The following is a 12,575-nucleotide window of genomic DNA, read 5'->3' on the forward strand; positions in this document are numbered from 1 at the left end:
TTTCCCTACTGTATTTATTTATTCAGAGCTCATTTTTCCCCGAGTTGCAGTTGTCTTGAACCCGGCATCAGATTGTGGCTATGGTACCTCAGGGTTGCCAGCTCAGACCCCCCCTTTCCAGGGGTATTATTTTTAATTAGCGTATAAACTTCTCCTGTGTTTGCCCCCCATTTTATTGATAAATCCCCCATCATAGTAATATTTCCTGCATCACATCCCTCCACGATACCTCCCTCAATTTCTATCCCCACAAACCCCCCTAAAATGGTTTCATCCCTGTTTAACTTTCACACTACGGTTAGGCTAGGCAGTAGGCTTGTATTTGGTGTGATGATCTGTGAGGGGATAACATTATAATTGCTTTGTGATTTGTCAAAAATTGTAAATTACTTGTCATGTCATGTGCTCCGGTTCTTGTGTACACTGTAACAAGTACATTGAAGATTTGTAATATGCTGAAAAGTGGACAAATTAGGTTAATATTTTCAGGCAATGGGCGCAGCAAACTTTATTTGCGTCTTATAGTGAATGGCATTTTGGGATTTGGGAGTTTCACTTGTCAAACATAAACAAACATACCTACCATCATAAAGAATTTAGCTGCTGTTAGCTTAGCTGACACCCATCTCTTTTCTAAACCATATTACATTTCTCCCTTGTGCTCACCAGAGATGTGGTAAATTGTAAACAAGTCTAGCTGTTAGGTCGCTAACTGTTTTGTTTTTTGTTAGCGCAACCTGTTATTTAGACTGGTTTATGGAATGAGTTTAGCTGTGGATATGTTCTGTGTGAAATTTGGATGATGACGTTCGCATTTATCTTTTTCAATAAAAGGTGAAATTGATGAATAAAGTTGTGAAGACCTTTATTTCCCAGCAGTACAAAACATTGTTTAGATGCTTTTCAGAAAACAATGCTGTTTAGACAAGTTTGTTTCATCATATGTTCTGTTACTACTGTTCCAATCACATATTTGTGATGGTATGCTGCAGGGACCAGTCAACAATGATCACAAATATGTGATCGTACATGGCAAGGGTTAATGGAAGCCTCTCCAACATAATCCAGGTAGAATCAGGAATTCCTCAGGGCAGCGGTCGACCCCTTACTTTTTTCAATCTTTACTAATGACATGTGACTGGCTTTGAGTAAAGCCAGTGTGTCTATGTATGTGGATGACTCAACACATCAGCTACTACAGCGAGTTAAATCACTGCAACTTAAAAAAGAGCTGCAGTTAGTTTCAGAATGGGTGGCAAGGAATAACTTAGTCCTAAATATTTCAAAATCTAAAGCATTGTATTTGGGACAAATAATTTGCTAAACCATAAACCTCAACTAAATAGTGTAATAAACAATGTGGAAATTGAATAAGTAACCCTAGATTGTAAACTGTCATGGTCAAAACATGTTGATACAACAGTAGCTAAGATGGGAGAAGTCTGTCCATAATAAAGTGCTGCTCTGCCTTAACGACACTATCAACAAGGCAGTCCCTAATTTTGTCGCACTTTTCAGTCGTGTAGTCAGGTGCCACAAAGAGAGAAAATTACAATTGGCTCAGAAAAGGGCAGCACGCCTTGCCCTTATATATACATGGATAGCTAACACTAATAATATGCATGTAAACTCTCATGACTCAAAGTGGAGGAGAGATTGACTTCATCACTGCTTGTTTTTGTAAGAAGTGTTAACATGCTGAATGCACCGCGGTGTCTGTTTAAACTACTAGCAGATAGCTCAGACACCCATGCATACCCCACAAGACATGCCAGCAAGTCTCTTCACAATCTCCAAGTCAAGAACAGACTATGGGGGGGTGCACAGGGCTATGGGAGGTGCAAAGTACTACATAGTGCCATTGCTACATGGAACTCTATTCCACATCAGGTAACTGATGCAAGCAGTAGAATCAGATAAAAGTTTTTTTTAAAGATACAAATACATCTGATGGAACAGCGGGGACTGTGAAGAGACACACACACAGGCACAGATACTCATAAGGCACACACACACATGTACACATGGATGTTGTATTGTAAATATGTGATAGTGGAGTAGTGGCCTGAAGGAACACGCTAAATGTATTGGGTAAAGTGTTAAGAAATGTAATATTTAAAATGCTATATATCTGCCTTAATGTTGCAAGACCCCAGGAGTGTGGGGATCCTTAAATAATACAAATAGACAACTACAATGAGTGCACAAAACATTAAGAACACCTTCCCCCTTTTGCCCTCAGAACAGTCAATTCGTTGGGGCATTGAGGTGGACTATGTTGACTTCAATGCTTCCCACAGTTGTGTCAAGTTGGCTGGTGGACCATTATTGATACACATGGGAAACTGTTGAGTGTGAAAAACTCAGTGTTGCAGTTAACACACTCAAATCGGTGCACCTGGCACCTACTACCATACCCCGTTCAAAGGCACTTTAATATTTTGTCTTGCTTATTCACCCTCTGAATGGCACAAATACACAATCCATGTCTCAATTGTCTCAAGGCTTAAAAATCCTTCTTTAACATGTCTCCTCCCCTTCATCTACACTGATTGATGTGGGATCATAAGGGATCATAGCTTTCACCTGGTCAGTCTATGTCATGGAAAGAGCAGGTTTTGTATATGCAGTGTATATTGGTCCAGACAATCTATATACCAAAAATTATTCTGATCATTTGATTGTATTCACATGACTTAATTCTTGAAATGTGTAAAAAAACAGTAACCCCATGTGTCCAAATACTAAATATAGTACTATTCAGAAATGGCTGTACATCACAAACAACTGAGTTGAATCATATATTAGGCATATTTGGGTTTAGAACAGGTCAAAGAACAATACTATATGCTTTTCAACATAGATATGCTGAAGTCATTTTAAACATTTTCTCAAAATCCCAACTTTGATTGACACTGGAAGTACGATAATCTTAACATTTCAATGTGGCCTGTCTAGACACTTTTACTAACTATTTTGACACCAAAATCCAAGCATTTACACCAAAAGTAATTTGCTCTGAGGCGCATATTGATTATGTACAAGGATGTGAATGGGTTAATCACAAAGACATATTTAATTGGAGTGACTGTTGTTTGTACCACACAACGTGATTGATTAACTTGTCCTGAACCACAGAGGTGGAGAATTCATAGGTGAATAGTTCCTTGTTAAGGGCACATGACTGCAAAATAGGTCTTCTGTCTATACTTAAAAGGAAGATGTCTGATTATCAACAGTGGGGTCTCTGTTTCCCTAGCTGGGTAAGGCTGATCCCACACAGCCAAAGGGCAACTGACATTTCTGTAGTGTGGTAATTCAATATACCCCAAAAAATGTGCAAAGCTTTCCAACAGATGTGTCATTCCATAAACATTGACTTTATAAAAGGTTACCGATATTAACACAGGATTTCATTATAGTGGATGGGACTTGGATGACATAATGACACCTCACACAACATTTTCTTTCACTCATGATTTTAAGACAACGATAATGCACTGGGGTGACGGTAGGTAGAGAGGTAAGTTATGAGTACAAAAATATATATATAAAACTTAAATTGCATCTCTTATTTTTGGCATGGACCTGTAATCTAAAGTGACAAAATCAAACAATACATAGATGACGATGTGAGGATACAATACAAAAATGGAAAGTGTTTAAGGATTCATTCAAGATTCCATCTCTTGCATAGCAACTGTTTGTGCTTATTGAGAGTAGAGAAGAAGAAAAAAGCCCTGTAGTATTATACCATTAAAGGCCTCTATCTCTGACTGACTGACTGTCATCTGTTATTGCAGGGGCAGGCAAGCAGCTAAATGACATTAATCTGGGGTGATCCTGAGGCTGATCGTCAGGGATTACAGGAGGGGCTGGCAGGCCATGGATATAAAGTACAGGAGCTGCTGTCCATCCATACCAGCGCATGAATCTCATCTGCACTGGCTCTTGTTATTAAATTGCATTGGTTTAGGTTTACATGTTCTATTTAGTAGGATTTACTGATCGTTTTGTCAATGGGGTTAACAATTAGCAGATTCTGACACCAATGCATGTGCTAAAATGGCACACGATATATATAACCTGGGGAAGATGGATGGCGTGACACGTGGCTGTTTACTTGAAGGACCGGCGGACCTTGCGTCCCTTGAGAGGCTGAGTGGGTCTGTAGTTGTCCTGCATGCAGCAATGTGCCTCTCCGTCCCCACTGAACTTCAAGCTGCGGAATTTACCCATCTGTCAAGCGCGAGAGAGGGAAAGGGAGATACAATGGTTAGAATCAGAATGTCAACACTGCGGCCTTTGACTCATGCTAAAGTGGTTGCTGTGGCTTACTGCTCTCTAAAAACGATTTCCTATATTTAGATCATATAATCCCTAAAACAATACCAAATTAGTACCAATAGAGGTCTAACTGATCACAATGTAGAGTGAAGTTTTGAGAATAAAGAGTGGAGAATAGAACAGTATGCGCAATGACACCAGCGTGCAGCAGGGGAACCCCTCTCTGGTGGAGAGTTCACCTAAACCTCACGTGGCAAACCATGTGGGTCTCGTATTGGCATGCAAAGCCATGTAAATTTGGCATTAGCGCAAACCCCACAATTGGAATCAAAGTAATCATCGACGTACAGCCATAAGCAAGTAAGCATAGAGTGTACATTCAGGTTACTATAAGAATGAAAATGTTTTCACTAAATTGATATTATTATGCATACCATGACAATGACCGGCTGCAGAGTCTATACAGTCTCATTTCCTAGTAAAAGTAGTTCAAAATGTAGGTGTACAGTATCAATTGACACTGTTCAACTTGTTCTCATTTACAGTGAAAAGTGAAATCCCCAAAAACTTCTGTAAGTGCATTAATTTTCTTTGTTCTGTAGTCTCACACTCTTCAGTCATGGGTCCTAGACTGTCCTACTGCATGTAGGTGAAAGGCTTTTTGCAACACAACATTGCATCAATACTCTGTCAGAACTGTAAAACTCTCTCCACCCAGGTTATTGCTGCCTTGCACTACACCTTAACTTTACCCCAGCAATGCATATGGCTGAATGTAGCCCTCCCTAAATCGACACCATCTTCATGATGACATATGTGAGACAATGCTTTTGACTGCAGCTTTTTGACCTTTCAGTAAACAAGTCTCCTTGGGGACCCATTTAAATGCCAGCTGGTGAAATTGGACTTCGGGATTTGATATCCCCAAGGCTCAGCATGGAGCTTCAATAATAAATCAAATCAAAGTTTATTGGTGGCGTATACAGTTTAGCAGATTTTATAGCGGATGCAACGAAATGCTTGTGTTACTAGCTCCTAACAGTGCAGCAAAAATGTCAAACATGTACACAAATAATAATCAAAAACTAGAAATAAGAAATCAGAATTAATTCAGTTAACCCAAATAACACTATCAGTAATCCAAATACAATCTATACATATATACACCAATAACATATACTAAGCAGTAGATACTGTACATTACAATGGGTTATGTCAAGAATACAGTGTATAAATAAACAGTATAACAAAGTGCAATGTACAAGTAGTAGGTATTAGAATTAACTATCAAGAATACAGTATACAGTGCCTTTGAAAAGTATTCAGGCCCCTTGATTATTTCCACATTTTGTTACTTTACAGTAAAATGGATTAAATAAATAAAAATCCTCAGCAATATACACACAATACACCATAATTACAAAGCAAAAACAGTTTTTTTGAAATGCATGAACATTTGTTACAAATAAAAAACATAACCTTACTTACATAAGCATCCAGACCCTTTTCTATGAGACTTGAAATTGAGCTCAGGTACATCCTGTTTCCATTGATCCTCCTTGAGATGTTTCTACAGGTGGATTGGTGTCCACCTGTGTTAAATTACATTAATTGAACATGATTTGGAAAGGCACACACCTGTCTATATAAGGTTCCACAGTTGACAGTGCATGTCAGAACAAAAACCAAGCCATGAGGTCGAAGGAATCGTCCGTAGAGCTCCAAGACAGGATTGTGTCAAGCCACAGATCTGGGGAAGGGTACCAAAAAAATCTTCAGCATTAAAAGGTCCCCAATGACACAGCGGCTTCCATTCCTAAATGGAAGACGTTTGGAACCACGAAGACTTTTCCTAGAGCTGGCCCCCCGGCCAATCGGGGGAGAAGGGCCTTGGTCAGGGAGGTGACTGACGGAGCTCTAGAGTTCCTCTGTGAAGATGGGAGAGCCTTCCAGAAGGACAACCATCTCTTCAGAACTCCACCAATCAGGCCTTTATGGTAGAGTGGCCAGATGGAAGCCACTGCTCAGTAAAAAAGGCACATGACAGCCCGCTTGGAGTTTGCCAAAAGGTACCTAAAGACTCTCAGACCATGAGAAACAAGATTCTCTGGTCTGATGAAACCAAGTTTGAACTCTTTGGCCTGAATGCCAAGCATCACGTCTGGAGGAAACCTGGCACCATCCCCATGGTGAAGCGTGGTGGCAACATCATGATGTGAGGATGTTTTTCAGTGGCAGGGACTGGGAGACTAGTCAGGATCGAGGCAAAGGTGTATGGAGCTCCTTGATGAAAACCTGCTCCAGAGCGCTCAGGATCTCAGGTTCACCTTCCAACAAGACAATGACCCTAAGCACACAGCCAAGACAATGCAGTAGTGGCTTCAGGACAAGTCTCTGAATGTCCTTGAGTGGCCCAGTCAAAGCCTGGACTTGAACCCTATCAAACATCTCTGGAGAGACTTGAAAATAGCTGTGCAGCGACGCTCCCCATCCAACATGACAGAGCTTGAGAGGATCTGCAGAGAAGAATGGGAGAAACTCCCCAAATACAGGTGTGCCAAGCTTGTAGCGTCATACCTAAAAACTTTCTGCTGTAATCGCTGCCAAAGGTACTTTAACCAAGTACTGCGTAAAGGGTCTGAATAGTTATAAAACTGTGAAAAATCACATTTACATTTGAAATAAATTAACAACATTTCTAGACCCGTTTTTGCTTTGCCATTATGGGGTATTGTGTGTAGATTAAGGGGGGAAACAATTTAATCCATTTTAGAAAAAGGATGTAACGTAACAAAATGTGGAAAAAGTTAAGGGGTCTGAATACTTTCCGAAGGCACTGTATGAATACACATTGCGAAAAACAGTATAAAAGAAACGGTCCACTCTTTAATGTCTAATAATTGGGGAGGTGTCTGGTGTGTACTGTTGCAGATATGTTTCATCATAGGAACACAGATTGTTTTTATAAATTATCTACAGACAGACTTCGAACATTCTAAGACCGCATCGAGCAACAAATACTTTTTTAGCCCATGATATAGGGAAAGAACATACCTGTACTACACATGCTTGGTATATTAATATGGGTGTAGGCTACTTTCAGAAGTGTGGGCTACTCAAATGATACTGGCAGGAGTTACTAAATAAGCACTATGGGCCACCCCGATAATGTCATCTAAAGTGAAAGTCCATTAAGTGAATGGCTAAACTTCTCTGACTATAAAAACTAGAGTACTTCTAACCTTGCGGGGGCTGTGTGGCAGGGTGTGCTACACCAGTGCTGACCTTGGTCAATGAATTGGGGCTGAACTGAGGAAGTTGATTAGTGACAATGAAGGTGCTGTGTAAAATTATTGTACCTGGGTTATGCTGACACTGACTGATTCCTTCAGGACAATCCAGGTGACACTCTCCAGCAGAGGGGGAGTGGTCAAGGAGCCATTGTATGTCCAGTAGTCCAGTGAGTCAGGCAGCAGAGTTTTGGGGTCAAAGTTGGAAAACGTAGTTTGCTTACCCTACAGAAGACACAAATTGTGATTTAGACATGTTTAAACAAAGACTTACTTTAAAAATCCCATCCAATTCCCACTACAGCGTAATTTCAGTAGTAGTCAGTTTTGATTTCACCTTTGATTTGATGGCCTCCAGAGCATCCAGAACCTTTTGTAGTCTGGGGTTTGCAGCACCAATCTATAGAAAACAAGAATTCACAGTCAAACAAGGGAATCAGGCTACTTTTAGAATACATCACAAGGAAGCATAAATAGCATATGAACTAATTCTAAACATTTAAATTGTATTAGATCTGTACCTTCAGAAACACTCCAACTACAGCAAGACCATCGGGATGGCTAACAGCTTCACCAAAGCTGAGGTACTTGGTGTTCCAGTGCACCAGATGGAGCTTTACAAACAGAAAGAAGATGTCAGGTTTAGCTCAGGTAGCCAATCAAAATACTGATCTGAAGCCATACAGCTTGTCCTGTTGTAAAATCTAGGTCTTGAACTGCCTACCTCGCATGGGAACTTGATCCCATTGACGCTGTGCTCAGAGCCCCTGTAATCACTGGCTCCCCAGTGGAAGTGGAACTGCTTCAGCCTGTATGTGCCGGTGATGGGGCCTCCGGTCAGTGCTGCGAGCAGGAATGCACGGACACACACAAACATACACGCACACAGTTTTAATGTTGCTCTTCAAAATATCCAAAGTGTCCAAATGCAGGCAAATAACAGATGATTACTAGTCATCTACTACAGTTACAGGCTGTTGCATTTGAATTGATTTAAGGCAGGTATTCCTCAGGGGTACGCCAAATAAAAATGTGATTCACATTTTTTCTATTCACATTTTTAAAAAACAGTCAATTTATATTTTTCAACGGGGCTATACATTTGGGTGAGTTTTTTTCCCTCTCGCCTGAGTAGCCTCGTTTCACTGCCAAATATAAACTTAAACCATCTAGTGTTCAGCGAAATAACACAATGTCAAATACAGGTAGCTTAGTCAAATAATTAACATCCGATCACATTAACCGTCACTCCCTCGCGGGAATTCCACCAACGGTCCGCATGTAGCCAAATGTAGCTGCTGCTCATTCCGTTTGCTCGAAAATGGTTAATTGTTAAAAAAAAAAAAAATTATGCCCGCGTCAATAGAGACACATACCAGCTCTACTGGTAGTACTGCTACTACCAGCAGTACTACACCTGCCGACGACCCAAGTTGTTCTGCTTCCATGAGCACATCCAATGCTAGCATCAGGAATTCTACATTTGTTGTTAGCCCAGCTAGCATGGACACTGACAGTTGTGAATCTGATGCAGCCGAAGAGCTACTGTCCCCTTACCCGGGAAAGCAATATGATGATAACTACATTGATTTGGGGTTCATTTATATTGGGAGTAGTGCTTTTCCTCAGCCACAGTGTGTTATATATGCAAAAGTACTATCTCCTTAACAACTCAAAAGGAACACGTTGGGAAGCAAATACTGCAATATGCTTACTTCATAGATGATTATCCTGATCGTAAAATACACTGCTATAAAATAAACGATAAGGTAGGGTAGGAAACGTTCATTTTGAACAATCTAGTCTGCAGACAGGTGTGCTTGCTTCCCGGCACCACGTCAATAGACAACAACCCGACAACTAGCATCTTTTCAAACACCTGCCTGCTCTCAAGTCACCTATCAATATTATCTACTGTACAGCAGCCTATATGCACAATGGACAAAGACGGCACATCCAGAAGTTAATTCACTACCGTGTTTGATATTTGTTTGACACACAGCCACGGAGTTAATATGTAACCAGTTTGCAGCAACCCTCATTCTCTTGTTGCCCCTTACCTTACTGAATCCCCACCTCAGAACCCATCAGAATGTAACTTGTATAGAAAATGAAGGTCATATTTTGTGAAGTGAGAAACGGAGATAATCATGTAATGTATATAATTACATATGGATTCTAAGGCTTACTTGAACTGTCAGTATCATCCACAAAGCCAACTTGGAAGGAATGGCCATTGTTCAGAATGTCTGTGGAGTTGGATGGGTCATAGTTCAGTTTGAGAGGCTCCAGGGCAGAATCGTAGGATGCTTGGCCAGAAATAATATTAATAGGAGACTGCCTGGGCCCATTAGCAATGGGGAAGTGCTTACACCACTTGTCAGGTCCTATGGTAGAAAACAGGACAAAGACAAAACAGAGGAAATATCATTCACTCTATTCTAAACAGTCCAATTGTGTTCTCACAGATACATTCATAAACGTATGACAATAACCTAACAATGTTGGGCTAATTATTTATTTACAGTAACACACCAGAAAATATTAACACGTATTTACTGCAGTTATTTATTTATTTTCAGATAAGAAATGCATAGAGCTACTCTTTCATGCAACTGTTGCAATTTAGTTTCAACTAGTAGTTTGCAAAAGCTCAAAAAGTGCAGTCAGCGTCATGATACTGAATGCCTCACCGTCAGATGGTCCGTAACCCCAGCAATGAGACATGATTATTGACATCTGCTCCTACGCAAATATAATCCCTTTCAAATGGTTAGACCTCGATGCAAGGATCCAATTTGTGATACCCTTGAACAACAGGTGTCAGGGTTTAGGCTATATAGACTTCCCCTTGTATCAGTTGTCCTGTACCTCAAGTGGGTGGGTGTAGCCTCGTTATCTTTTGGCGTCATCAAAGCAGGTGTTCAAGCAGAATCAATACATGAACCGCATCACACCACGTTCCTTTGGTCCCATTCACTGTGGAGAGCGTTGCTCTATCAGTCGACCTTGTCTCAGATGGTGAGAAAGAAGGAGAACCTGTTGAGTGAGTGCATTCCAGACAATGTTGTCTTGCCAAAAGCTTTGCTGTTAGTAAATTACACACACATTTAATGTGTAGTTCAGCATGGTGTCCTCTGAGAGGGGTTTATAGTGCTATCCTGAAAATAGATGTTTCTTCTGTTAGCGAGGCATGCCAGTTTCACTGACCTTGAGCTCTTCTACGTTGTCTCAGCCACTAGTAGAAGACTTAGCCTGTCGCATGTGAGATGTGAAAAGAGCAGAATCGATCAGACGGAAAACAAGTTTACAAATCAAACTGCAATGCATTTTATATGAACTGCCGATGTCCCTTTGAAGTCGGCGTCCTGTCAGCGTAAAAACCTAATATCATACGCGCAATAGACTCTTCCTCTCCAGCGCTTAAAGGGACAAATACAATAGGACGTCAGTCACCAGTAGTAGGCCTACAGGCAATTAGACTTGGCACAATATTTGGCCAGATGGGAATAAATAATTTGGCAAAACTGGTTTTTAGGCGCCTACCAGTTTATTAGTCACTTTATAACATAGGTTAAAAAAATGTCATTTGGAGTGAGTTGAGTGATATGAAACAAGTGCAAATGAATTATACATTCCATTTTGTTGATAATGTGACGCATAGTTTTTGGTAATTCAAAATATTCCTTTTAAAATGCTTTTTTCAGGATTTGTGTATTTTAATCATTAAAAGGACATTTTGCTTTATGCCAAGTCCAAGAAAATGTCATATGCATTTGCTTCCATCTACTGGTACAATGATGTATCACAGACATTGGCTGTCGCATATGTCTACTCTCTTCTTAGCAATGACTACAACTTGTGGCAATTGCTGGGTATCGCTTCTTGACATAATTCCTACCAAACTTTAACAAGGTGGCGCAGGTGAGTTAAATAATAATGAATAGGCTATATGCGATACAGTTTGGGATCTAACCAGTGTGCTGTAAGCATATAGGTTGGAGATGTACATTTATTTTCATGAGTTTTCTATACCAGAAAAATTCAAAACCGACAATGCAGAAACGTTGATTAGAAATAAATCAACATTTCACTCATTTTGATATCCCATTCTCTTGTGGTGAATGTAAATTAGCATATTTATCATATGACACAATCACACATGTGCCAGTTCTTTATTTAGAAACACATTGATGTGTTTTATGTAAGCCCTAATTGGGTCCCCATATTTGACAGTTGCTTCTCAACATGTACTGTAGCTAGTCTTTTATATCGTTTTTGTCACTGACACACATACTCAATGCCAACACATCCCTTTGTGCATTTTGACTTGCAAAGGCTGGATGAGATGATAGATAATTAACACAGTACAGAATATCTTGGAAGTAGGAAGTATAATGTCTGCTTTAAGATTATATAATTTAAATAGTGCTTCAGCATCCTTTGAACTATTTATTTTTTTGCCACAATTTTTTTCACTGCAAAATGCACATACACACACTTGTTAGGGTGCGGCATAGTTTGTGTCAGCAATTATAGACATTTTAATTGTACAATATCAGTATTATATATATATATATATATATATATATATATATATTGTCAAGTCATATTAGGGCAAATCATACTGTGACTCATCTTATTTAGACACATCTTGTTAGATACAGAAAGAAACAAAAAGGCATGTTTGATGCCCAACCTTCCATCCAAAGAATGCCAGAAATAGTCAAAAGTTGTGTAGAAACATTTACATAAAAGAGAGGCTCTCCTCTGTAGTTAGTTGTACTGATATGACCACACACGTCAGCCCTCCAGTTGAGTAAGTGGCCTAAAGATGATCAGTACTATTACGAGACCTTAGGACTATAAGGTTCTATCTGCATTTCTGTCCAAACAGAGTTATTGACAGCCTTCTGTTCAATGTTCTCTACCTATATAGTACTCTAAATACCTCAGTTCATGTTGAGGTCAAAAGAATACAATTTAAAAAATTGCTCA

General features: G+C 39.8%; 1 protein-coding gene across 1 annotated transcript; it reads right to left on the bottom strand.

The window, feature by feature from the left end:
- Positions 1-848: 848 nt before the first annotated feature.
- On the bottom strand, positions 849-10,984 carry LOC129824057 (carbonic anhydrase-like). Its single transcript, XM_055883343.1, has 7 exons — positions 10,271-10,984; positions 9,767-9,964; positions 8,302-8,420; positions 8,099-8,191; positions 7,915-7,977; positions 7,647-7,802; positions 849-4,239 (listed from the first exon to the last, which is right to left on the bottom strand). Exons 1-7 carry the CDS (start codon positions 10,314-10,316, stop codon positions 4,120-4,122), a joined length of 795 nt encoding a protein of 264 aa, XP_055739318.1. The 5' UTR covers positions 10,317-10,984; the 3' UTR covers positions 849-4,119.
- Between the last annotated feature and the right edge of the window lie 1,591 nt (positions 10,985-12,575).

Source organism: Salvelinus fontinalis, chromosome 26 (assembly GCF_029448725.1).
Source record: "Salvelinus fontinalis isolate EN_2023a chromosome 26, ASM2944872v1, whole genome shotgun sequence".
Classification (NCBI taxonomy): Eukaryota; Metazoa; Chordata; class Actinopteri; order Salmoniformes; family Salmonidae; genus Salvelinus; species Salvelinus fontinalis.

What these genes read in the sequence shown, in the direction of transcription:
- LOC129824057 (XM_055883343.1), bottom strand. Translation starts at nt 10,316, where the DNA reads ATGTCAATAATCATGTCTCATTGCTGGGGTTACGGACCATCTGACG. An exon ending in GGGTTACGGACCATCTGACG is followed by an intron (nt 9,965 to 10,270) that starts GTGAGGCATTCA and finishes TTTCTACCATAG; the next exon opens with GACCTGACAAGTGGTGTAAG. An exon ending in TAGTTGGAGTGTTTCTGAAG is followed by an intron (nt 7,978 to 8,098) that starts GTACAGATCTAA and finishes TGTTTTCTATAG; the next exon opens with ATTGGTGCTGCAAACCCCAG.